Raw genomic sequence first — 27,615 nt, 5'->3', positions numbered from 1 at the left:
GGACAAGTGACAAGTCAAGTAGCGGTGCGGCGTCAAGGAGCTCGCAGCACGTCGGACTGCTCGAGGCGTGGGTACGAGGGCTTGGTTAGGACTCCGCACGTGTTGGCGCGCGCCTGGACTCGCATGTAGCCGCGCTCGCCCCACGCTGCCGACCACGAGTTCTTGAGGATGAAGTGCGGCTCACCGCGACTACTGCCCCAACCTACTGCCAGCACCGCGTGGTTCAGCTTCTTAGGAGACTTTCCACTGCGCGGTGCAACAAACAAATCACGGGTTACTTACATACACGGGTCAAAGAAATTAACATCTTGACTGTTGCTTCTCAATATATTCTTGATAATGTAATATATGTAATATGCACATAAGTGAATTTGCTAGAAACTGTGATAACCATAATGTTAACACCAGGAACTACTACTCGGCTAAGTTGAGTTAGTAAGTCTTTTGCGGAGCGATGTATATGCGTTTACAACAAAATCCCACAAAATGTTCAAAACAAAAGTATTACGTCATTCAAAAGAATTGTTAAAAAACGTTTGTGTGGTAAAGGTTACTATAACATAAATGACTTTCTTAATTATAACACAGATTGGGAATGGAGCGACCGCCCTCAGGCCATTGTAAACAAATTTTTTGATGAAAAAAAAGACCCACTGAGTTTGTTGCGTCCATTCTTCTCAGGCCTGAGGAATTCATTTTGGAATGAGTGGTACGTTTTATTTTGCTTTCAATAAGTGATGTCACACCCTATTTTGAATAAAAATATTTAAATTAGCTACAGTATTCTTGCACAGTATGTAGTTCCAACATAGCTGCTGTACGTAGCTATAGTTATTTATGCAACTGTTGTGTAATAAGGGGTATTAAAACACGAATGTGGGTTATAATAGTATCACATTAATACCTAATTATCAACAGTTGCATGCAAGACTTTATCTACACCCAGAATATGAATACTCTACAAATTATTCTGAAACAGCTAGCTTACATTAAAAAAGCCAGTCCTAGTAACCATAATATCATCCAAAGGAGTGTTATTATGAAAACGGATGCTGTAATATTGTACTGAATTTCATTACAACACTCGTTTGGATGATGGTTATTAGGATATATAACTGTTTTAGAATCTTTCATAGAGGATTTAAAGCATATTATATATATATATATATATATATATATAAGCAAATCGAAATTAAGCTCATTTTCTTATGGTGGTTGATTTCCTATTATGGTCAGTTACCTATTATGATCAGTTATCTATTATGATTCGTTACCTATTATGTTTGGTAACTTTTGATGGTCAGTTACCTAGTATGATCGGTTATCTATTATGGTTCATTACCTATTATGTTTGGTAACTTTTGATGGTCAGTTACCTATTATGATCGGTTATCTATTATGGTTCGTTACCTATTATGTTTGGTAACTTTTGATGGTCAGTTACCTTTTATGATCGGTTATCTATTATGATTCGTTACGTATTATGTTTGGTAGCTTTTGATGGTCAGTTACCTATTATGATCGGTTATCTATTATGGTTCGTTACCTATTATGTTTGGTAACTTTTGATGGTCAGTTACCTATTATGATCGGTTATCTATTATGATTCGTTACCTATTATGTTTGGTAACTCTTGATGGTCAGTTACCTATTATGATCGGTTATCTATTATGGTTCGTTACCTATTATATTTGGTAACTTTTGATGGTCAGTTACCTAGTATGATCGGTTATCTATTATGGTTCGTAACCTATTATGTTTGGTAACTTTTGATAGTCAGTTACCTAGTATGGTTGACTTCCTATTATGGTCAGTTACCTATTATGATCGGTTATCTATTATGGTTCGTTACCTATTATGTTTGGTAACTTTTGATGGTCAGTTACCTAGTATGATCGGTTATCTATTATGGTTCGTAACCTATTATGTTTGGTAACTTTTGATGGTCAGTTACCTATTATGATCGGTTATCTATTATGGTAAGTTACCTATTATGTTTGGTAACTTTTGATGGTCAGTTACCTATTATGATCGGTTATCTATTATGATTCGTTACCTATTATGTTTGGTAACTCTTGATGGTCAGTTACCTATTATGATCGGTTATCTATTATGGTTCGTTACCTATTATGTTTGGTAACTTTTGATGGTCAGTTACCTAGTATGATCGGTTATCTATTATGGTTCGTAACCTATTATGTTTGGTAACTTTTGATGGTCAGTTACCTATTATGATCGGTTATCTATTATGGTTCGTTACCTATTATGTTTGGTAACTTTTGATGGTCAGTTACCTATTATGATCGGTTATCTATTATGATTCGTTACCTATTATGTTTGGTAACTTTTGATGGTCAGTTACCTAGTATGATCGGTTATCTATTATGGTTCGTTACCTATTATGTTTGGTAACTTTTGATGGTCAGTTACCTATTATGATCGGTTATCTATTATGGTTCGTTACCTATTATGTTTGGTAACTTTTGATGGTCAGTTACCTATTATGATCGGTTATCTATTATGATTCGTTACGTATTATGTTTGGTAGCTTTTGATGGTCAGTTACCTATTATGATCGGTTATCTATTATGGTTCGTTACCTATTATGTTTGGTAACTTTTGATGGTCAGTTACCTATTATGATCGGTTATCTATTATGATTCGTTACCTATTATGTTTGGTAACTCTTGATGGTCAGTTACCTATTATGATCGGTTATCTATTATGGTTCGTTACCTATTATTTTTGGTAACTTTTGATGGTCAGTTACCTAGTATGATCGGTTATCTATTATGGTTCGTAACCTATTATGTTTGGTAACTTTTGATGGTCAGTTACCTATTATGATCGGTTATCTATTATGGTTCATTACCTATTATGTTTGGTAACTTTTGATGGTCAGTTACCTATTATGATCGGTTATCTATTATGATTCGTTACCTATTATGTTTGGTAACTCTTGATGGTCAGTTACCTATTATGATCGGTTATCTATTATGGTTCAATACCTATTATGTTTGGTAACTTTTGATGGCCAGTTACCTAGTATGGTTGACTTCCTATTATGGTCAGTTACCTATTATGATCGGTTATCTATTATGGTTCGTAACCTTTTATGTTTGGTAACTTTTGATGGTCAGTTACCTAGTATGGTTGACTTCCTATTATGGTCAGTTACCTATTATGTTTGGCAACTTTTGATGGTCAGTTACCTAGTATTATTGACTTCCTATTATGGTCAGTTACCTATTATGATCGGTTATCTATTATGGTTCGTTACCTATTATGTTTGGTAACTTTTGATGGTCAGTTACCTAGTATGGTTGACTTTCTATTATGGTCAGTTACCTATTATGATCGGTTTTCTATTATGGTTCGTTACCTATTATGTTTGGTAACTTTTGATGGTCAGTTACCTAGTATGATCGGTTATCTGTTATGGTTCGTAACCTATTATGTTTGGTAACTTTTGATAGTCAGTTACCTAGTATGGTTGACTTCCTATTATGGTCAGTTACCTATTATGTTTGGTAACTTTTGATGGTCAGTTACCTAGTATTATTGACTTCCTATTATGGTCAGTTACCTATTATGATCGGTTATCTATTATGGTTCGTTACCTATTATGTTTGGTAACTTTTGATGGTCAGTTACCTAGTATGGTTGACTTTCTATTATGGTCAGTTACCTATTATGATCGGTTTTCTATTATGGTTCGTTACCTATTATGTTTGGTAACATTTGATGGTCAGTTACCTAGTATGATCGGTTATCTGTTATGGTTCGTAACCTATTATGTTTGGTAACTTTTGATAGTCAGTTACCTAGTATGGTTGACTTCCTATTATGGTCAGTTACCTATTATGATCGGTTATCTATTATGATTCGTTACCTATTATGTTTGGTAACTTTTGATGGTCAGTTACCTAGTATGATCGGTTATCTATTATGGTTCGTAACCTATTATGTTTGGTAACTTTTGATGGTCAGTTACCTATTATGATCGGTTATCTATCATGATTCGTTACGTATTATGTTTGGTAGCTTTTGATGGTCAGTTACCTATTATGATCGGTTATCTATTATGGTTCGTTACCTATTATGTTTGGTAACTTTTGGTGGTCAGTTACCTATTATGATCGGTTATCTATTATGATTCGTTACCTATTATGTTTGGTAACTTTTGATGGTCAGTTACCTAGTATGGTTGACTTTCTATTATGGTCAATTACCTATTATGGTCGGTTTTCTATTATGGTTCGTTACCTATTATGTTTGGTAACTTTTGATGGTCAGTTACCTAGTATGATCGGTTATCTGTTATGGTTCGTAACCTATTATGTTTGGTAACTGTTGATAGTCAGTTACCTAGTATGGTTGACTTCCTATTATGGTCAGTTACCTATTATGATCGGTTATCTATTATGATTCGTTACCTATTATGTTTGGTAACTTTTGATGGTCAGTTACCTAGTATGATCGGTTATCTATTATGGTTCGTTACCTATTATGTTTGGTAACTTTTGATGGTCAGTTACCTATTATGATCGGTTATCTATTATGGTTCGTTACCTATTATGTTTGGTAACTTTTGATGGTCAGTTACCTATTATGATCGGTTATCTATTATGATTCGTTACCTATTATGTTTGGTAACTCTTGATGGTCAGTTACCTATTATGATCGGTTATCTATTATGGTTCAATACCTATTATGTTTGATAACTTTTGATGGCCAGTTACCTAGTATGGTTGACTTCCTATTATGGTCAGTTACCTATTATGATCGGTTATCTATTATGGTTCGTAACCTTTTATGTTTGGTAACTTTTGATGGTCAGTTACCTAGTATGGTTGACTTCCTATTATGGTCAGTTACCTATTATGTTTGGTAACTTTTGATGGTCAGTTACCTAGTATCGTTGACTTCCTATTATGGTCAGTTACCTATTATGATCGGTTATCTATTATGGTTCGTTACCTATTATGTTTGGTAACTTTTGATGGTCAGTTACGTAGTATGGTTGACTTTCTATTATGGTCAGTTACCTATTATGATCGGTTATCTATTATGGTTCGTTACCTATTATGTTTGGTAACTTTTGATGGCCAGTTACCTAGTATGGTTGACTTCCTATTATGGTCAGTTACCTATTATGTTTGGTAACTTTTGATGGTCAGTTACCTAGTATCGTTGACGACCTGTATAGCCGAGTGGTTAGCGAACCTACCTACAAAGCTAGAGGTCCCGGGTTCGAATCCCGGTAGGTGCAAGCATTTATATGATGAATATGGATGTTTGTTTCCGAGTCATGGATGTTTAAATGTATTTATGTATGATTATATATATGTTTATATGAATTTATGTATGTTTAAGTAAGTATATTGTATTAAATATATCGTTTTCTTGCAACCCATAACACAGGCTATATATATATGCTTAACTTGGGGCAAGATAATTTGTGTAAAAAGTGTGACAATATTATTATATTATGGTTCGTAACCTTTTATGTTTGGTAACTTTCTATGGTCAGTTACGTAGTATGGTTGACTTCCTATTATGGTTCGTAACCTTTTATGTTTGGTAACTTTCTATGGTCAGTTACCTAGTATGGTTGACTTCCTATTATGGTCAGTTACCTATTATGATCGGTTATCTATTATGGTTCGTTACCTATTATGTTTGGTAACTATTGATGGTCAATTACCTAGTATGGTTGACTTTCTTTTATGGTCAGTTACCTATTATGATCGGTTATCTATTATGGTTCAATACCTATTATGTTTGGATACCTATTATGGTTGGCTACATAGTGTTGTCGGTTACCGGTGTTCTATGTTATCCATTACGGTCGGTTACATACTATGATTTGTTACCTATTACCGTCAGTAACTTCGTATGATTGGTTATCTATAATGGTTGGTCACCTATTGTTATGTTACATGTTCGGCTATCTACTTTGTTGGTAACCTATTATGGACCGGCGCTCCATCGAGTGAATGGTCGATCCTGTTATCCCGAACTCCCTCTTAATTTAAATTAACTCTTGCTCCACTGATTATCTCAACATACAAAATTTTTGTAATTATTATTATTTTAGGCACTTAAAAGTTATACGTATATATTCACTACTAACTGACCCAACAGACGTTGTTCTGTATATAATAAATAAAATAATATTTTTTTATGAATTTGTCAATAATATATCATAAAATCAAGAATTATATCTAAAAATGTGCAGCCTGTTGTTGTAATGAAATTGTTTCACAGCAGAACTATCAAACCGTGCGTCAATAAATTCTCTCATAGAAAATAAGTCCATACAAAGCAAATACTGGAAATAAAAATAATTGTTTGAACGAAATCTGGCCGTTTAAAGTGGGCCAAAATCGCGTCCAAATGAGTCGGCTACGAACAAACATACATACAGGTGAAGCTAATAAAAAGCATTTAAAAAAGAGCACATCACTTGAAATGTCATTATCACAAAGGATAACCGAAGTAAAGAAAGTTCTCGCGCACGTAGCGGTAATCGTCACTCACAAAGATCGAAGGATGCACTCTTTGTATCGATCGACGTAGAGGATGGATCGACATATTGGATGTCAAATGTCAAATATTATGGTTAGGTTCAGAAATTTAATTTGTGACAAAACTTATGATTTATCAATCTACATAAAAATAATCTGATAGATAGTATAACAACTGTAGTTAATCTACCAACTATAGTTAGCTAAAATTAAGTTTAAGTTTATTTTTTTCAAAGTTAGAAAGAAATGTAACAATTTAATTAGTTATACTTTTGAAACTATTCTTTCAATTTGATTTCTGAACAACGTGGCCCACATCAAAGGAAAACAAAATTGTTGTTTTTATTTAATTCCGAGCTTTTTCATATTTATTCACGTTTTAAACCTTCCCTGGACATCCAAAAATAGTCCAAGACCAAAATTAGCCAAATCGGTCCAGTCGTTCTCGGAGTTTTAGCGAGACTAACGAACAGCAATTCATTTTTATATTTACAGATTATTTATCTATTTTTGAAGTTATACTTCTTTAGGTGAGTAATGAAATAGTGATGAGAGTGAAATTTAAAGATGCACGCGCATCACTGTAACACAAAAATAACAGGGTGAAGTTGGTTGCTAAAATTTTCTGACGTCTGCGACATTCGTTATATTTTTTTAGATTCTTCGTCCATTATTAGGATAGGCAAAGGGTTCAAGTCCGCACAGCCGTATTCGTTATTTAATAATTAATTGTCAAAGTCATCGTTACAATATTGTTAGTAGAATAGCACGAGGAATAAATAATTTTAAGGATTTATGCTTTGTTAGACCAAATAGGTATAACTTCTTGAGTGCATACATAAGTAAGTACACACACACTTTTTTTAACCATTATTCATTAGCTACACAAACATTATGCTGATACTATATGTTCCTAAATCTATTGTTTGGTAAATGGTAGCTACCTATAGTGGTAGATGGTAACTATATTTGCCGATATTATTTTTATTGGTATAATTTACTTGATCAGTTTAGTTCAGTATACGTTTGTATATTACGAGAACAAGTATCAGGGGAGGACACTGACCATCTGTCGTCGTACAGGACACCCTTCTTGTAGAACACCACACTCTTCGCCTTCGCATCGATGATGACGACGCTCGGCGCATGTTGTTTGATCGCCACCTTCAATAAACAAACAAACCTTGGTTACTGTTTCTATCAAATCATTTCTTTTTGTTGGGTGTAGCGATAAATGTCTTTTTATGAAAATAGGAGACAAGACGAACAGGACGTTCAGTTGATGGCTGATTCAATTGATATCCCCTGCCCATTACAATGCAGTGTCGCTCAGGATTCTTGAAAAACACACAAATTCTGAGCTGCACTACAATTGCGCTTGTCACCTTGAGACATAAGATGTTAAGTCTCATTTGTCCAGTAATTTCACTAGCTACGGCGCCCTTCAGACCGAAACACAATAATGCTTACATATAACTGCTTCACGGCAGAAACAGGCGCCGTTGAGATACATTTAATCTACCCGGCATTCTGTGCAAAGGAGCCTCCCCACTGGGTTCTATTAACTTCGTTATAATTTTCTCTAGAAGAACGTTAGCGACCTACCTGATGTTTGAAGATAGCAGCTTCACATATTAACATTGACACAACCGATGTGTTACGCGGTAACGCTGTACGCGTTATGCGATACGACCCCAGAGAATACCAACTTTGAATGGAAATTTGATGTAATATCTCATCTGCTCCTAATGCTTTGCAGAATCAACCGTGTCATGGACACGGTGTTAAGTGTCTGCTCTAGATTGTCTTCAGACTGACCCCATCGAGGCGGGACCTACATAGAGCTCTCCATGACTATGTCTATTCTAAAGAAGACGGGAGTGAAGCTGGACAGTACCTTGAGCGCAGGTACACTGTTCGCTGTCACGTTGACATGTGAGCTGATGCGGGTGACGGCTGGGATCACCTGGTCCTTGCACTCCAACACCTGAAAATCACGAAACATTATATCAATATGTGTACGTTAATATGTGTTTATATAGAATATATTTAACTTTTGTAAAAGACCTATATTGAACCCTGAGGAATTTAAATTCTCTTAATCCAAATGAATTTATATAGGCTTTCAGTAGGATTGCAACAGACAAGCAAATTTGATTTTGAATTTATATTATATTGTATGATGCGGGGCAGCACTCTGTATATTGTAGGTAGTTGAGATACCTTCTCCTGGTACGGCGTGTACTCGTCGAGTGCGGGTAGTCCACGGCTCTGCACGTAGTCGTATGCGTTACTGGGCCAGGTGCCTTTGCAACCCTTGGCGCCAAACCTGGAGGACATGATAATGACAGCTCAGTAATGTGTAACACAACTCCTAGTAGGTGTTATGTATGTGTGTGTGGTAATATTACGGTTGGGCGCAGTCGACGAGACACTGCTCGGAGAGCGGTACGAGCCGGCGTGTCTTCACGAAGAGTGCGCCTTCTACAGCGCCGGCCACTGCAAACGCCCAGCAAGACGCACACGAAGCGCCCTGAACTGCAGAGAACAAACTCTCGTTATATAAAACTCCGGGAATCATGAGCACGTGGTAGTAAATACAGGGACACGTACAGCGCACTGGCGATACGGCGCCGCGCGGCCGCCAGTCGAACTTATCGGGAAGACGTGGCTCGGCGCGCTGCAAGTCGCGGCGCTCATGCGGGAATCGCTCGGCCGGGAACCGCTCCTGCGATAGCTGCACTCCCATCAGACTCTCCAGCTCAACGTCGAGCCGGTCCCCGAGGAAGTTCAGGCCGAGCTCGACGGTGGCACCCTCTCTGTTCCCGGACGAAGTGAACCTGCTGTGCTGCATCAGGAGGTTCTTCCTCACCGCCTCCTCCTTGTCGTCAATATACTGACGATCGAATTCTGTTTTAAATCTGCAAAAAAAAGCGGTTTATTAGATTAAAACACTTCATAGTTACATTCTAAATGTCAACTAGGTAACTGTCTGAGAATATTGAATAAGGAAGTCACATTCAATACCGCAACGAAAGGTCAGCCCAGCAAAATACAATTGCAACCATATTATTTCCTCCACATCATTTGCAAATATTGCAATTGGCAATATTCATCTTGTGAAATGATAATATATTATTAAGGTATTCGCCTCGGCAGTTAGAACATATACTATGGAATGTGATTAGTGCCTCATTATGTCTCTTCCTTGGTCCCTCTCCCCTCCACCCACGAAATAGTTAACACGCTGAGGCAGTACCTATCTTACAATACTTACTTATCACTTCACAGTCATAGACAAAAGCACAGCCATCAGGTAATTTAGAGGCGCTTCACAAATTATCGCTATCCGTATAAAGGTCTTTTTCAAACCACAAGGAAATTTTAATGGAAAAACAACAGAGCCTGGGTCAGATATTGGATTGAATACAAGTATTTGCAAGCATTTCGAGTAAACTATTAAATGCCATAAAAAATCATTTACGAATTTCAACCAAAACTCCGCATCAACTTTTCGTGAAATAACCTATGTGCAATGTAGTAGCCCAACCTGAATCTATTAAAAAAATTGTTAACCAAAATGAAGACATACGCAAATCAATAAAATAATTTATGTCGTCACAATATGATGAGATTTTAGAAAAGGTTCATCAATTGGAGAATGATAACGTTGAGCAAAACTATTAAATCTTCACACTTGAACAAAAAGAGCTTCTTGAGAAGAAGTTATCGATTGTGGTAGAGTTCACTACTGAACAGTAAAAGAAAAGATATAAGATTACATTTCTTAAATATTGGATAATTCAATAAGAAACAAACGCGACTGCAAGACCACACAATTGAACACTATCGAATACGATTGACTTACCGAGAAGAGCGAAAGGAATCTTCATATCTGATAACTTAACTAAAAATAGGAGACTTTTTGAGTGGGACGCCAAATGGACGAAAAATATCTGCCGCTTGGACAAGCTATGCCAAGGTATATTTAAGAAAAGCTGAAACTGATGATGAAATATATTGAAAATCACCAAATGGCTATGATATAACTTAATCATCTGGCTGTCATAAATAAATATATTCAAAATCACCAAATGGTTATGATTTTATTTTATTTTTATTTCTATTTATTTATTTATACTTTAATAAAACAGCGTAAGCCAATTACAATATTAACTTGAGAATAAATTACAAACAAAACACATAACACAAATAATAGTTAATAAATATAAAGTTTACTGTAAATAACTAACAATTAATTAACATCCCAATACCGTTCATCCATTCCTCTCACAAAAACGCAAGCACTCTGTTCAAATCGTCGGGCATGATATAACTTTTATCGTAATAAATGGATTCGAAATGCGCGATATCAGGCTGTCATATCTAGAATTACTTGATCCCACATCTTGCAAAGAGAATGACCGCCCCGAGGCTATTTAATGAATAAATTTTACCGTAACGAAAATGTAGGTATATAAAACAAGAGGCGCAGAAGATCTTTTCGACTGGGCGGTAGATTTAGACGTTCATGAAGTAATTTTAAATTATATAAATCCTATTTTTTAATTCTGAGATCAGATGGAAGTCGTCTCGTAACTTCCTATCATTAATGATTAGTCAGAAGAGAACAACGAACCGCTTCAATTTGTCGTCGTATCTCGCGTCCCTCTGCTTCATCGTGAACTCGGCGAGTGGGTCAAGTCTCGCGCGGTGCTCGGGGTTGGATGTGTTCAACGACTCCACCACGTCACAAAGTTCTTCTGGAAAATGTTTAGAGTTTATATGGGCTGTGTATGTCAAGAGCCGCCGAATTCTACCTTCGTACGACATGCTACAAATTAGGATATCATCGCCACCATCTAGATGTGTAGCGGTCCTCCACAGTACGGTTTTCAAGAAACTTTCTTCCACGTACGTGTGGAATTATCTTCCTTGTGCGATACGACATGGGTATCTTCAAAAAAAGCGCGTACACCTTCCTTTAAGGCCGGCAACGCTCCTGTGATTCCTCTGGTGTTGCAAGAGAAAGTGGGCGGCGGTGATCACTTAACACCCGTACGTTCGTTTGTCTTCCTTTTTCATAAAAAACAAACCATCTCCCGTTGTAAGCGTAGCTCTAGTGCTGTTGTATTCCTGGTTGGAAAGTGGGTGCCATTCCATGTTAAAAATCAGGATGACTTAGATGAATGATGAAGTCATCTGGATCGGTTGAATTACGCTACGCCAACGGATGTTTAAGATATTTCATAAAAATATATGTCTGTACTTATGTACGCACGCAAGAAGTTATTCTTTTTTGGCATAATAATACAAAAGTCCATAACAAAAGAAAATATTTCCCGTACGTATAACGTAAAATAACGTTTGTAGAAATAACAATATTGTGATAAAGAAGCTATTAAATACAGCCAATGAAAATATCATTATAACACATTATTTAGTTAAATAACGTGTAATTAAATATCATTAAATTATTGTTATGAAATTAGAGAAAAAGAATATGTTTATTTTAAAACTTGTATATAAAATGAAATTTATTTAATTCTCGTCCATTGGTTATGGTTCAGTAAACATATGACTTGGCTTGACAAGAGGCTTGGTAGCTGAAGTATGATACAAATGGTCTGGTTGACCAGCTAACGTCAGGGTGTCGAATTTGAGTAACGGTGTGCGCGCGCATCGTAAAAATTCACTCTGATAATTTTTCTCTAACGAGCCATAAGAAATTTAACCTCAAAAAGTGATGTAATCTGGATCGATTGAATTAAGCTACGCCTGCCAAAAGGTCATTTGTTCATTCATAAAAATGCAATAAAAATTATTTGCTAAAATTGTTACCAATATTCGGTCTGAAGAAATCGTTTCCTTTGTCGTGCGGAGTGACGACCAAGTACCGATGTTGATATCCGTCACAGTCTGGTCCCAACACCGAGCTGTCTACTGCCACGGTGTACCTGTGTGACGGACATAACTCTTATATTATCAACTCAACTAAAGTCACTAAGTATAGTAATGTTGTTTACACTTTCCATACTAATATCATTAGTATACTCCGGTAAATGGTTAACTCGACTAGAATTTAATTAAATTAAATATTACATTATACATCAACTCTACGTATTACCACGTATTTAGTATCCTAAATCCTTCTCCTCATCGTATTTAGGAACTGGTGGTGATTGGTCACTGATGAATACAGTGGGTCGGTTTCAATGAAACGTTATTTGTTTGATAGGTGATTCGATTATTCAAATTTAAGTTATTAAATTAAATTATTTACACCTTATTATATAATATCATTAAATTTTAATTTTATTCATATTAATGATAGAATTGTGAAATCCGACGTGTTTCAGTATAACAGTAGTGTGTTATCACTATAACATATTTTGCATGTCAATTGACGAAACATATTGGATTATTAATAATATCATGTTAACATCTTAACTACAATGTTTCTTGCAAATCAAATTTCATTTCATTGATTCTACACGAGGTTGATTGTCTCTCTCTTTTTTATCGCGTTTATGATTACTATTAAATTCAAAGTTGGAGCAAGCAGAAACACATTGAGACGAGTTGGGCCCGATGATGCTCAGCACGGTAATGCGGAGGAGTGCGTTGTGCGACCTACACGAGGGGCTGCACGTTGTCAGGTTCACGCCGCGCCAGTAGCAGGTCATGGCGGAAGGTGAGCACCTCCCCCCGCGCGGCGCCAGCCTGTCCCGCGCGTCCTGACACCACGTGACGCCACCGCTCCACCTTCTGCTCGCCGTACTGCTCGTAACCTGCCAGACAGTGATATCTTTGATTTACAGTTCATTGCACAGAGTGAGCCAAGATAAAAGTCGTATAAAAGGCATTCATCATCGTCTTCAGATCAGTCGGAAGACGTCCACTACTGGACACAGGCCTTCCCCAAAAATATCCATGATGATTAGTCCTCCGATGCCGTCATCCAACGTGACCACGCACCACAGCGTCAGAAACAAAGTGCACTCTCCAGAATTCTCTTTAGCGCTCTCTTAAATATACAAATAATTCATAATTAATTATTATAATCTAGTGACAGGCTGTTAAATCATTTAGATACTCTGCAACTGTGTTGTACGATTAGCAGCATAAAAGTATGATGATGAAGGTATATTGTTCAAGGTAAATCTATCACACAGCTTTATTACCAACGGGTTGGACTTAGATTTGATGGCGTCCAAATTTGTCAAAAATTTGCCTAAACACATGAAAAATAAAGTGATTTTCTTGAGATGGGTCTCAGAGCATTCTGAAATCATTTCAATGGTCGATGAGCTCGCAAGAGCTACAGCCAAAGCAGTCCAATATGCTAAATAAATAATAAATACCCTGAGAGCGGCATTCATCACACCCTCAGGAACCAATGTCAACAAGAAGTATTTAAACATTGGAACAACTCAACACCTTTAAGCCATTCCAAAGCACTGATGAAGGCACCAATAGAAACTCGAATGAAGCCCTATCACTGAACAGGAAAAACCTATTCATACTCACCAGGATGCTTACTGATCACTGTCGCCTAAACAGGCACATCTGTGTGGTTGGAATCAAAAACAAAACCTTGCAGATTTTGCAATGAGGCTGATGAAACACCTCTTCATCTCCTCTGCAGTCCACTAATGCATGAGCGTAACACCAATCTTGGTAACTACAACCAGCTACAGGTGATGTTTGTAAAACTCGCGCCAAGAAGATACTGCGGTTTGTAAATACGGCAGGGCTTGACGACGAGCTATGAGTATGAGTGGCTAAAACAATAGTTCAAATCTGGAAGCGGTATTACTAAGACTAGACAAATAGCCACTCCAAACAAATAAAAAAAAAAACTGTCATTTTATTTTCAGGTTCTATAACTACTTTATGAAACCATTCTAAACTTACGGAAAGCAAATTTTATTTATTTTTTTTATTTTCAGGGAACATACAGTCTTTAACAAATGATATAGTTAAAATTAATATCGAACATGAGTCCCATACAGGTTAAACATAAGATTTTTTTTAAAGTATAGACACTTATACATAGTTATCACAATTTTGACAATTATCTAAAATGACTATAATATTTTTCTTACATGTATCTTAAACTTACCAAATGAAAGATGAAATATATCAACTTCTAAAAGAGTGCTGTTGAACAAGTTAATAGTTCTTCTAAAATAGGTATTCTTTGCATAGTTGGTATGACACATGTCTATGGAAAATAAATTGAGGGAACAAGATGATTGCCTGGAATTCTAAAGTTTATTTTATTTATTAGAGAGGGTGAGTCGACAATGTTATTTAATATTTTATATAAGAACATGGTGTCTAAATATCTACGCCGACTGTTGAGTGATCGGATATTATGACGTTTGGCAGAAGCATGACAGTCTTGGAATACATTTCCCGTGCAGTAATCAAGTTGTTTCAATAATTTATTTTGAACTTTCTCAAGTCTAGTAACGTGAACCTGATATTGCGGACTCCACCCAACTGAACCGAATTCAAGTATGCTTCTTACGTACGAGAAATAAAGTATTTTAAGAGTAGAAGGCTGAGTGAAAGGTCAAAGGTCATATTGTCAAACAAAATGTTCAATACATTAAAAAATGACTACCAGTTGGCTTACTCGTATTATCACACAGATCGCCATGACACAAATGGGATAAAAATAATTAATATTTACAAAATCTCACCAGCAAAATTGAACAAGCTGAGGTTGGGCAGGGCTGGCGGAGTACGCGCGCCGTCCGTGGCTGGTTCACGCGGCGTGCGGCCGCAGCGACGGATCGCGACCTCTCCGGATCGGTCCACGCGCATCTGACAACATCACACCAATGACATTCTATATATATGTAAGGATATATCATTCAAAATCTGATAACAGAACGGCAAAAGCCAAGTCAAGCGCACTGTATCTCCCGAGTTAAGCGGGCACCGCTGAAAATCAGTGCTGTTTCATAGCCACGGCCGTGTCACAGATAATCCTGAGTCGATGACCCATTTCGTGCACTGCACAGGAACTCTCCAATTTTAAATCAATTACTATTTAAATACGTTCTTTTGTGTTTGTTACTACTTTTATCTGTTTATATTAAGTGTAACCTGTGTTTTGTGAAATAAATGTTTTTCTTTCTCTTTGAGATAGACAATGCAAGCACTCTTTTCTCCTTACGTCCGTTCCCAATATTCGGTCTATCTCCGGTTGTGGCCTACTTGAGATAAAAAATCGTAACTATCGTTGACTTTTCTGTCCCAATAAACTTATCGACGGTAACTCATTTTATCCGTACAAGATGTCAGTGAAGAAGTTTGCTTGGAAATATCATGAGTGAACTGGCGATAAGAATGACTTATCGGTTATATTGGGACAGCTTCAGATTATTGACAGTTAATTACTGACAGTAGTAGTAGTTAAAGGTAGTAACTTATCTCTATCTGTAGACAGTACATTGGGAACGGCCGTTAGTCGTGTGTCAACTGTTACTGTATGTAATATGAACTGAAGGCTGCTTATTGAGAAATAATATTTGAAATAACTGTAGTAAATGCAATGGAATTTATAGATAAAGCAGTCAAAGCTTGGTATGGTGTAGTTTTTTTATGGAAAAGGAGGAGAAACGAGCGTACGAGTCACCTGGTGTTAAGTAATCACCGCCGCCCACTTTCTCTTGCAACACCAGAAGAATAACAGGAGCGTTGCCGTGAATTTGTGGCATATTACATATTTTGGCTCTGTTTTTATACAACGTGATTTGTCCATAATTTGTATAGAACGTCATTGCATCACACCACTATTACTACACGGCCACATTATCACTGTACCTCGCTGGAACGTGAAGCCCCCTCCCGTTCCCCTTTCAACCCCTCGCGCTCGTCCTGTTGCGTCAGTACGGTTTACAGTTTCATTACTGTTAGGTACATGTCGTGATATTTTCGTACTATCACCGTTTTGTTTTTTCTGTTTTCATTGAAACTTTTTGACTTTTGTTGTTAACTGTTATGTAGTTTCTCTTTATTTTTTTTTTGTGTCGCTTTAATAGTTCTGCTAGTAAAACAAATCCTTTTTAGGGTTCCGTAGCCAAATGGCAAAAAACGGGACTCTTATAGATTCGTCAACACTGTCTGTCTGTTCGTCCGTATGTCACAGCCACTTTTTTCCGAAGCTATAAGAACAATCCTGTTGAAACCTGGTAAGTAGATGTATTCTGTGAACTGCATTGAGAATTTCACACAAAAATAGAAACAAAACAATAAATTTCGGGGTTCCCCATACTTATAACTGAAACTGAAAAAATTTTTTTTCATCAAACCTACTATTTACATGGAATCTATGGACATGTCTATGGACAGGTCTTCAAAAATGATGTCGAAAATATAAAATGTGTGTCACCCCCCCCCCCCTGTAACTTCTAAAATAACAGAATGATAAAACTAAAAAAAATATTGATGTATTCATGCAAACTCCCACCAAAAATTGGTTTGAACGAGATCTAGTAAGTAGTTTTTTTTAAATACGTCATAAATCGTAAACCTAAAAGAATTTTTAGATTATGTTGCTGCTACGGAACCCTTCATGGGCGAGTCCGACTCACACTTGGCCACTTTTTTTACTTAACCGAGATACTTTCATTGATTTTCCATCATTATTATAATAATAATCAGCGTCATCATTCGGCATCACGTACCATACAGAAGACAAAGCCTACGAGAGAAGAGCATCTCTAACTCACTTCAAGGTTCTGAACGCTTCCGTTTGGCTCGACAGTTCTGTAGGTGGAAGTGGACCCTCCATAGTATTCGACGCGAGCAGCGCCCGTGTTGGCGTCCCACCTGAAACAGGAAACAGGAATTATACCTCGGTGCTACCTAGTCTTGCCATAAATACTGAGACAAAGAATAAAAATTCAATTGCAAATACTTAACAATTTAAAATACAAAAAACTTATTCGAAGTGGTCTTTCGGACAGGATTTTTTCGAATTCTTACCCTTACTGCCTTGAACACCTTTTTCGTACGAACACTACGTGGACGGCCAGATGTTTTTCTGTCACAAACAGAGGAGGTCTCATTGTACCAATTTATAGCCCGGTACACAAACATTTTACTAATACCAAGCGTATGGAGAGTTTTAAAAATTGCGTTCGGCTCCATACCCTATGTGTAATGCAATCACAGCGATTCGGTTCTCTTTATCACCCCACTCCATTTTAATATCGCAAAATACTGTACAATGTATTGGCGCAAAAATGAGAACACTCAACGAACAATCATATAAAAATGACAAATTCCAAATTCAAACCTAATATTTGTTTATTTTCAATTGATACAGTATTTATGGCCAGACTAAGTATTTATGTTCAAAATATGATATTTAATCACTTTAAGAACGTCAGAGTCTTCTATGCAATCGATAATAAGTATAATTTGCCTCAGATCTGAGAAAACGCTCGGCTTCTTTTTAGTAAGATTTCTTTACAGTAAAATTTATTAATTAAATAGACTGGGCGTGGTCAATCGATTCAAAAGGTGTGATAATATGATCAACAAAGTAATGTTATAGTAATCAGTTCAACACAAACGTTTTCAAGTTTTTATTTCTGCTGATGAAGTGCTTCCCGACTTTAATATAATTTTACTACGTTTTAAATGTCAGGAAAAACGGCACGTTGAAAAAATTTGTTTGTAAGTATTTATTTTAACCGAAACACCACATACAGTATATATACCCCATAATACCCTATCTACATACAGCGGTGTTGGAGGCTCAATCCGCCTAAGAACTTAAAATTCTCACCAAGCCATGTAGGACTCGGTGTAGTCGGCGCGTGGCACTGTCAGCTCGCCGCTGATCAGCAGGGAGCGGGTGATGCGGGGCGCGGGGGGGTCTCGTGCGGAGAACCGCCCCCTGGCCACGGGGACGGCGGGGGCCGCGTCCTGCTGCGGACCAGGTGCCGCCGCGTCCGCCAACTCCGGCATCTGGTGGCGCTCGCTGCGATCGTGGGCCGACTGGAGAACTGGCGGCAACTCGGGCGCCACGGGAGACTGCGCACGGAACAGCTCCACCAACTCCTCGGACGTGTCTGACGCAACAGATTCATGTTCATTATTTGAAAGAAGAAAGAAAGAAAGAAAAACTTTTTTATTTTGAAACGTATAAGTAAGTAGTTTTGTACAAAGACATAACAAAAAACAAAAAGACTAAAACATTTCTATTATATACGATTCAAAAGATATATTATTTATATGGGGGTGACAATACGATGAATAATGCTGAATTATATTTGCAACCGAAATGCGGGACTCAAACCCGCGCCTCTTAGGTTCTGTCCGAGCGCTCTTATCAATTGAGCCAACCGTTCGAGTGACGAATAGATCGGCAATAAAGGTTTTTAGTCGGTGTCATGGGTATCTTGGGATAGGTTTGTTACTACATACATTAGTTATAAGTGAGATGTGTTTGAGTTGTAGAGATGCGAGAGCGGGTTGCGGCGGAAGGACACCGATTCCAAAAATGGCAATAATCGCAGTAACTAGAATTAGATTTAATGGTTTAGATTTAATTTAGTGCACATTATATCTATTGTTTTGGAATAGTATTTTTGATGTCGGTTGTTCTTTTGTTCAAATTTTTTTTTTGGTCAACTCTCAAGGTTGTTGTTGGTGATAACCTGCTCAACCCCCATAATTGCATTTAAGGAAATTGGTTGAAATTACAATTATTTTATTCAAATAACAAATTGAATAGATAATGCTGATTGTCAGGCGGCACTAACTAACCGCACCCACTAGTAAGTGATCTGAACCTTTTAAACGGACCAAAAAACGACGTAACCTCATTCATGGCGGTTTCGAAAGGTCGAGGAGCTATGTTTCTCCACCCAAATCAGGAGTTTTTTAGTTTTAGAATTACAACAAGTACGTAACTTAAAACAAAACAACCAGCTAAATACATATAAGGCTATAACTTCACAAGGGTGTGTACACAGCATGCTTAGCAGAAATAGATACCTAAAGTATCTAAGCTTAGATCATTTATAGGTCTAGACACACCAGTGGGAGGCTCCTTTGCACAGGATGCCGGCTAGATTATGGGTACCACAACGGCGTCTATTTCTGCTGTGAAGCAGTAATGTGTAAACATTATTGTGTTTCGATCTTAAGGGTGCCGTAGCTAGTGAAATTACTGGGTAAATGAGACTTAACATCTTATGTCTCAAGGTGACGAGCGCAATTGAAGTGGCGCTCAGAATTTTTGGGTTTTGCAAGACCCTGAGCAGCACTGGATTGTAATGGGCAGGGCGTATCAATTAACATCAGCTGAACGTCCTGCTCGTCTCGTCCCTTATTATCATAAAAATAAGACTTGACGATTGTGAACGTCGAAAAAATTTACTTAGAACTAACCTCTATTTTGAGCAACTCACGCACCTAACACAAAGTGTCATACAAATCGCGAGTGTAAGACGTAGCTGGTCACGCACACTATACTAATATTCCTGGCCTGTTTTATCGGTTGTCTAACAGTAAGAGTATCTAATCGTATAAATCATCTAAGTATTTAATGTACAATAATAATAAACGATTTTAAACCAGCTTTATGTAATATTATATTATAAGAGAAATATGTAAATAATATAATTTTGGACAGATAGAAGTAAAAATAATGGTAAAAGCATTTTAAGACTTTTTTTTTTAATTCATTTATACTAATTTAGGATTGTATATAAACTAGATTTTGATTTATAAACAGATGAACTGTGGATGTCCAGGTACTGCACGATTTCCGTATAAAAGAGTTATTGGGTGACGACAGATTCGATAGATAGGGTTGTGGAAGGACAGGTAATTATTACAGAACGGAATGGTAAAAGGCTTTCGATACCTTGAAGACCCATTGGGAACACTTAGATGTAGATTCGACAAGAGGATATTAAAAATTGTGCCATTGAATACATTGAATAAAGTCATAAGGCCATGCAATTTGCGACCACTCGCAAGGCTCATTAACTAGAAATAACATAGCCTCTTTATTACAACATTATGCCTAGGATATTACCGGTCTTACAAATAAACTTGGTGTAAAGTTATACTTGAGAATAAATATAGGAATATGCAAAATGTTGCCTATATCGCTAACAACACAGACAATGCAATCACAATTCTGAAGTTTTCCGAATATAGGCAGCCGTGCAAATAAACGCGGGAAACGTTGTACGTCAGAATAAACCAATCAAGCAGACGTATATTTGTAAGCATTTTGCATATTCTTGGTTTATTCTCAGATATAACTTTATACCAAGTTTATTTGTAAGGCCGTAATAGAATAAGTGACGTAATGAGCGGATGTGCCTAACATATTACAAAGTAAATATAAAGTATAACGTAATGTGCTGTGACACCATGCTTCGTGGCGCCCAACCAGACTCTAGCACCTTGTTAGTTATTTACTCTACCGATGAGGGCCATTGATTGAGTCAGTAGCACTTAACACAGATAGATTTGAAGTACAACTGAAATATGGCGAATACTATATTTTCCCTATACTTTTAATGGCATCAAAAACATAACTTGTAAAAAAAAACAAGTCTCGAAAGTCAGTTCTAGACTAGTAATCACTAACTTTTGATGGCATCTCATTTGTTTCCTACTTTTATCCTTTCCGATACCTTCCACTTCGACATTTATATGTAAGAGTTTCTTTTTGCCAACTCAAGTATTTAGTCCTACCATGGTCCGCACGCGATTTTTGAACGTTCTCGAGATGGCCGTTGATATTAAGGTCATAAAAGTGATTAGCATCGACCGAGTTAAAGCATCACTTATAGATAATGATTGTAGCGTTATAGGTCACTAGACTTCCAAGATCAATTACTTCTGCACTGCAATATCTGGTCCACTTCTTTATGACCGTACGGTTCATCTGATGATAAGTGATCACCGTCGCCCACAGTCTTTTGCATAAACAGAGGAATCACATGAGCGTTTCTGGTCTTTGAGGAAGGTGTATGCGCTTTATCTGAAAGTAACTATGTCGTATTGTTATAGAAACTGATTGCGCAGAAAAAATACAGGGTGGACCAAAAGTCCGTTAGCATTTGAATCGGTTGCCGCGTCTAGCAACGGCGGCGGAGGGGGGTGGAAGGGTTACGCGTTGCAAGAACGGCCAATGGGAATTTAGTACCATGGCGTCATTCAGCGGTAGTCGACGTGCGTTTTGTGAACGCGAGTACTATCGAAACAACGATTCCGCGACCTTAGCTCAACGGAAGTTTTGCAATCTTTACAAGATACGACACAAAATTCAAGCTCCATCAGGTTTGTTAATTAAAAAATGGGTGCTCAAGTTTGAGAAGACGGGTTCAACAATGGATTTACCTCGATCTGGCCGGCATAGAACGTCGAGGGACCCAAAAACCTGGAGCGAGTAAAATCGTCTGTTCGTGACCAACCTGGACTTTCAACTCGAAAGCGGACTGCTGTCCTTAACGTGCGAAGAACATCATTAAACCGCATTCTCAAGAAAGATTTAAGTCTACATCCCTATAAAATCCAAATGGTGCAGGAATCAAGGCCTCAGGACCATGCCACTAGGTTGCAGTTTGCGAACGAAATCGTAGAGCGATTCACCAGTTTTACAAACATTTTTTTCTCAGACGAGGCACACTTCCACCTAAATGGGCATGTTAATAGACAAAATTGTCGTTATTGGAGTGACACTAATCCGAAATTAAGGCATCAAAAACCCCTGCATTCATCCAAAGTCACAGTATGGGCTGCTTTATCAGCAAGAGGCATTATTGGTCCATACTTTTTTGAAGACTCAAAAGGACGTACGGTTACAGTGAATTCCGAGCGGTATATCACCATGTTACAAAACTTTTTCGCTCCCGCACTGCAGGATTTTGTTGATTTTAATCAACGCTCATGGTTTCAGCAAGATGGAGCCACTTGTTATACATGTAATGACTTGTATAACAAGTGGCTCGTACTCGTTAAGGACAGCTCGAGACATTTTTGGCCCAAAAGCGATATCGAAAAGAGGGGACATTAACTGGCCGCCTCGTAGCCCGGATCTATCACCAATGGATTTTTTTCTTTGGGAATATCTTAAGGCTAAAGTTTACGACACAAACCCAGTAACTCTTGACGAATTTAAGGATCGTATTCGCACAGAAATCCAAAACATCACAACAGAAACATGTAAAGCTGTTATCGAAAATTTCCGCTATAGATTGCAGCAAAGCCAGAATAATGAAGGATTGCATATGTATGATGTGATTTTTTAAGAATAAATCCCCCTTTTGTTTACTATCGAAAACAATAAACAATTTCGATCTACTTTAATTATTTTTTTTAATCATCATTCCAATTATAAACGGACTTTTGGTCCACCTTGCATATACTGGTTGCGGGTTTACGTATACAAGTCATTATGAGATCCAATCTACAAAGCGCCCAATAAATAAACACCAAACCAATGATTTTAACTGTCATACTGACGGACAGACAAAGATATGTTGTGTTTTATCTTATATTAACATTCCAAGAAAGATATAAGTCCACGTTGACGAATTAGTGGGCACAGTTAATCAATATATAAAACTTTATAAGTTATAGGTAACAAAATAACAGAGATACTTTACATATGGTCTGTATGCGCGGTGCAGAAACTGTCTGGTCGAGCTCCTCAGGCCGCACGTACGATGGATACTGCTGTGGCTTTGGGGGCGGTGCTGGGGCTGCAGGGGGTGCTGCCGGGGGCTCCGCTGGAGGTGCACCCGGGAACACCGCGCTCTGCGGTCGCGGTGCCGGTTGTGGTTCCGATCTCACGTAGTCCTTTAAATCATGCTCGAAATGAATCTTGTTCGAGTTTTTATCTTCTTCGCTTATTCTGCACTCTGAAATAATATCCTCTTCTGTATAAATGCACCACAATAAATATTTTGTTTACTAAATAATAAAATCTAGACGAGACATCATCAATTATCGTGATTGTTAATTCTATTTAATGTAATTATTGTCATTGGCTCTGGCAGTATGTGGCTGTGGCGGGACAGGCGCAGCGGGGATCGGCAGCGGCAGGTGACGAGCGGGAGCAACGAGCCGCTCGCATCTCGAGCTAAACAATGATATTGTTACGTTACCAGTCTGTGGCTGTGGCGGGATAGGCGCAATGGAGATCGGCAGCGGCAGGATGACGAGCGGGAGCGACGAGCCGCTCGCATCTCGAGCTAAACAATGATATTGTTACGTTACCAATCTGTGGCTGTGGCGGGACAGGCGCAGCAGGAATCGGCAGCGGCAGGATGACGAGCGGAAGCGACGAGCCGCTCGCATCTCGAGCTAAACAATGATATTGTTACGTTACCAGTCTGTGGCTGTGGCGGGACAGGCGCAGCAGGAATCGGCAGCGGCAGGATGACGAGCGGGAGAGTCGAGCCGCTCACACCTCGAGCTGACGAAAAAATGTTAAAGTCATAGTATGTACGAAATGTACTTTACAAACTTTAGATTCCATTTTGAAAATTGTTATCGGAGAAGGGGTCGTGTAAGTATTTGCATGCTTAACCAGTTTACACAGGCTAAAGTGCAGAAAGATCAAACAAATAAGTTGATGAACTAACAATCATTTTTTACGCTATATTAACAATGTCAAACAAGAGCCATAAAATGACAAATCAATGGCAGTTGACAAAATTCAGTACGAAACGATTTAAAGTAAATAAATTTAATTTAATTTATTTCATATAATTTTACGTCCATAGCATGCTAGAAGAATCTTATGACTACATTATCGTTATAAGTAATACATCTTGGAATGATACAATTCATAATTGAAGAATCGTATCTCTCTGCCATAGTGTTCGGATAGGAGGTGATTTCCACTCACTCTGAAAAGCATTGACTTGCGCTTTCGTGAAAATATCATGCACTTCAGAAGCGGGAAGGCCCCGTCATCATCCTTCATCTGTCGTTATATTTGACCCACAGAGCGCTGATAATCCACTTAGTGTAATTCGTCCACATGCTGTACTTGTTAAATATTTGGAAATAAGCTTTGAAAAGCCATACTTGTTTTCCCGTTTTAATCCGTTACCATTAGTTTGATCACAAGGACGAACTTATTTACCACCGTTAGCCTTAAAGACAGAAGCTGACTTTTCTTGGTATTATACAATAAGCCATGCGCTTGAGCATACCATTCACAACAAGAAGGCATCTCTCAACAGTACCATATCTAACTCCTGAGATTAGGTCAAATGCTTGGTGTGAAAAAATGTGAAAAATAGGAGAGATCTAAGAAACAAGCATAAACTGGTGTTCGACCGTCGACGATTCGCATACCATAACAACGTATACTTAAGGTCGGGAATTGCAATTTCAGTATCTAGATCATTCAGAAACCCTAACATCGTGTAGCAAGCAATTATCTGAACGCACATCTATCTAGTTGTCTCATTCGTTACAATTCCTTGGCAATTATAGGAGCAAGGGAGATGGGCCGTTAGTTATTTTCATTGACAAGGTCACCAGTGTTGTTTTTTTAATATTATAGGAACGACAATAGTTTGCCTGAGTTCACGGAGCAGATACGCCTGACGCGAGTGCGAGTAAAGGATTACTAGAACTCAAAATATATGAGGACCGGCAGGTGTTTAATGCTGAAGCCGTTGTAAATCTTCAGTCGTGAGACTCCCGTAATCTTCTTCATTTTCTTAAACTTGACATTTGTTTAGCGGAAAAACCAGATCTGAACCCATGGGTCCGCAAAGATTGCATTTGGGTCAATTCGGTTTCACGCTGTTGAAAAATTTTCATGTAAGTAGGTATAATTTAACATACAGAACACAACATTAAAATTATAGATTTCGGATGTGATCCTCTTCGTATTGTAAATATATTTATGCAATCATGTTAAAATCGAGGACAATTTCAGTCGAAAGCCTTTTTGGCGGCCTTTATACCATTTTAGAAAAAGATACAAAAAAATTGAATTATATTCAATTAATCTTATTAAAATAAGTCCAAATGATTAAACTGACAAAGTAGTTTAGACACATGCACAATACAAGTAATACAACAGAAGCGTAACTCAGCGGTCTCCTTCAAATTTATACCTACGTCTGGGTAAAGCGTTAGGGTTGGTACATACAAAAAGATTGACGACGCGGACGGGGCTTCGCAGCTTATTTAACTCTGACAGCGAACAATCTTGGCACCGTACGGCGCGGCGTGGCACTCAATTATTTGTCTTCCCAAGATTGCTTAGCGGTGTCGATTTGTGCGCTCTAGTATGAAGCTTTGTTCAATTACTGTATTGTGACACAAGCCACACAGCCAAACTTAACGTCGCAACGTGATGGTACTTCTCGCTTGATGGAGCTTCTAAAGTCCTAAACAACAGTACCTACACCTTTGTTAAATAATAAATAATTATTTACATTGTCTTTAAGATGAAACTCAATAAAATGTGTTCAGCTGACAAAGTTGTGGCTGATTGCACAAGTAACCTTAATATTATAATATTAAACCTTGAGGTGTGTTGTAGAATAATTATTATAAACTTAATTTCTAAAAGTTATAATGTTCTAATGTTAGAAGTCATAAATGTTGAAATTGATTCATTGAATTCCAAGACGACGCTTCATAATCAAAAAACGCTCCGAAAGCGCAAATGTCATACGAAATATAATACTCCCAGTTCACAAATAACATTTGAGCGTTAGTTTTTGCTATAAATGTTAAATATCTAACTCGTTAACATGTTGCAATCAATATGTAGGTATATGTTACTGACAATGTTTATGATCCGGTATTCTGTACAATATATAGGCAATTTATAAAATACCTAAAGTTGTCCGTTATTGAATGAAATAGGAATTCTATAGAATACCCAATATGAATCAGTAGGTAGGTAAATTAACGTGAATCGAATTTATTATGTGATAATTTTAATATTTCAAAAGCAATTATCTTTTTATTAAGAGATATTATTTTTACGAGATATATTTTTTTTTTTCATGCAGATCGTTATTTTGTCGTGCTTGAGAAAAATTATTGGTAGATATTTCATAAAAAAGGCCTGTCTGATAAAAAAGGATCGAAAGTTATTTTTGAGTACCAAAATTTTAATTGAATACTAGTTGACCAGACAGACGTTGTTTTGTATAACTATACTAATATTATCAATAGGAAAGATTTGATTGTTTGTTTGTTTGCATTGAATAGGCTACGCAACTACTGAACCGATTTGAATAATTCTTTCACTGTTGGGAGGCTACATTATCCCCGAGTGTTATAGGCTATATAACATTTTCAAAAAAATTAGGGATCCCTACTAAAAGTCCAGTAATGTAACCCAAGGTGTAAAAATACGTACGCGAACGACGTCGCGGGGTATCAGCTAGTAATAAATAAAATAATGTTTTTTATGAATTTGTCAATAATATATCATAACATCAAGAATTATTTCGTAAAATATGCTCCCTGTTGTTGTAATGAAATTGTTTTACAGCAGAACTGTCAAACCGTGCGTCAATAAATTCTCTCATAGAAAATATGTCCATACAAAACAAATACCGGACGACGGAGGACACATCAAAGGAAAACAAAATTGTTGTTTTTATTTAATTCCGAACACTCTCATATTTATTCACCTTTTAAACCTTCCCTGGACTTCCACAAATAATTCAAGACCAAAATTAGCCAAATCGGTCCAGCCGTTCTCGAGTTTTAGCGAGACTAACGAATAGCAATTCATTTTTATATGTATAGATATATATGAGTATACCTGCCTGCCTGATTTTTTGATATTTTTTTAAAGTGATAACCCTCACTTATGGGATTAATTACACAATTTATGAACGATGCGGGACTCGAACCCGCGATCTCTCGCGTTCCGTGCGAACGCTCTTCCACTGAACAAACGATCGAGTGACGTATCGTTGATAAATCTTGTATGTCTTGTTCAACTCTTTTTGTTTTCAAATTTAATTTGTGAATATACAGCTTGTATGAATTAAGATTACCGGTGACAAATGCATTCTATTTGTACTGACTCATAATC

The 27,615-nt window shown here is 37.4% G+C and overlaps 1 protein-coding gene and 1 long non-coding RNA gene across 9 annotated transcripts in view; both read right to left on the bottom strand.

Moving 5' to 3' along the window:
• Positions 1-1,386: 1,386 nt before the first annotated feature.
• On the bottom strand, positions 1,387-6,560 carry LOC126969817 (uncharacterized). 6 transcript variants are annotated; one of them, XR_007730455.1, is made up of 6 exons: positions 5,742-6,560; positions 4,505-4,606; positions 3,995-4,096; positions 3,587-3,654; positions 3,043-3,076; positions 1,782-1,886 (listed from the first exon to the last, which is right to left on the bottom strand). It is a non-coding gene; the product is annotated as an uncharacterized LOC126969817 (long non-coding RNA). The 6 variants fall into 6 exon arrangements; XR_007730454.1 differs by lacking the exons at positions 1,782-1,886; positions 3,043-3,076; positions 3,587-3,654 and adding exons at positions 1,486-1,580; positions 2,567-2,634; XR_007730456.1 differs by lacking the exons at positions 1,782-1,886; positions 3,043-3,076; positions 3,587-3,654 and adding exons at positions 1,486-1,580; positions 2,431-2,498.
• A 960-nt stretch (positions 6,561-7,520) lies between these two features.
• Positions 7,521-27,615, bottom strand: part of LOC126969793 (uncharacterized) — a 36,538-nt gene continuing 16,443 nt past the window's right edge. For 2 of the 3 annotated variants that reach the window (XM_050815357.1, XM_050815358.1), the window contains exons 4-16: positions 23,917-24,003; positions 23,192-23,446; positions 18,343-18,628; positions 17,279-17,378; positions 15,242-15,365; positions 13,168-13,321; positions 12,372-12,487; positions 11,170-11,293; positions 9,144-9,451; positions 8,942-9,068; positions 8,754-8,859; positions 8,428-8,517; positions 7,521-7,694 (exon numbers count right to left, since the gene is read on the bottom strand). In XM_050815357.1, coding sequence (XP_050671314.1) covers positions 7,536-7,694; positions 8,428-8,517; positions 8,754-8,859; positions 8,942-9,068; positions 9,144-9,451; positions 11,170-11,293; positions 12,372-12,487; positions 13,168-13,321; positions 15,242-15,365; positions 17,279-17,378; positions 18,343-18,628; positions 23,192-23,446; positions 23,917-24,003 — 2,036 coding nt within the window. In that variant the 3' untranslated portion in view covers positions 7,521-7,535. The remainder of the gene's footprint in view (positions 7,695-8,427; positions 8,518-8,753; positions 8,860-8,941; positions 9,069-9,143; positions 9,452-11,169; positions 11,294-12,371; positions 12,488-13,167; positions 13,322-15,241; positions 15,366-17,278; positions 17,379-18,342; positions 18,629-23,191; positions 23,447-23,916; positions 24,004-27,615) is intronic. The other variant, XM_050815359.1, reaches the window with a different exon arrangement.

This window comes from Leptidea sinapis, chromosome 19 (genome assembly GCF_905404315.1).
Source record: "Leptidea sinapis chromosome 19, ilLepSina1.1, whole genome shotgun sequence".
Classification (NCBI taxonomy): domain Eukaryota; kingdom Metazoa; phylum Arthropoda; class Insecta; order Lepidoptera; family Pieridae; genus Leptidea; species Leptidea sinapis.
The sequence above is the reverse complement of the archived record's forward strand: the minus strand, read 5'-3'. Positions and strand labels throughout refer to the sequence as shown.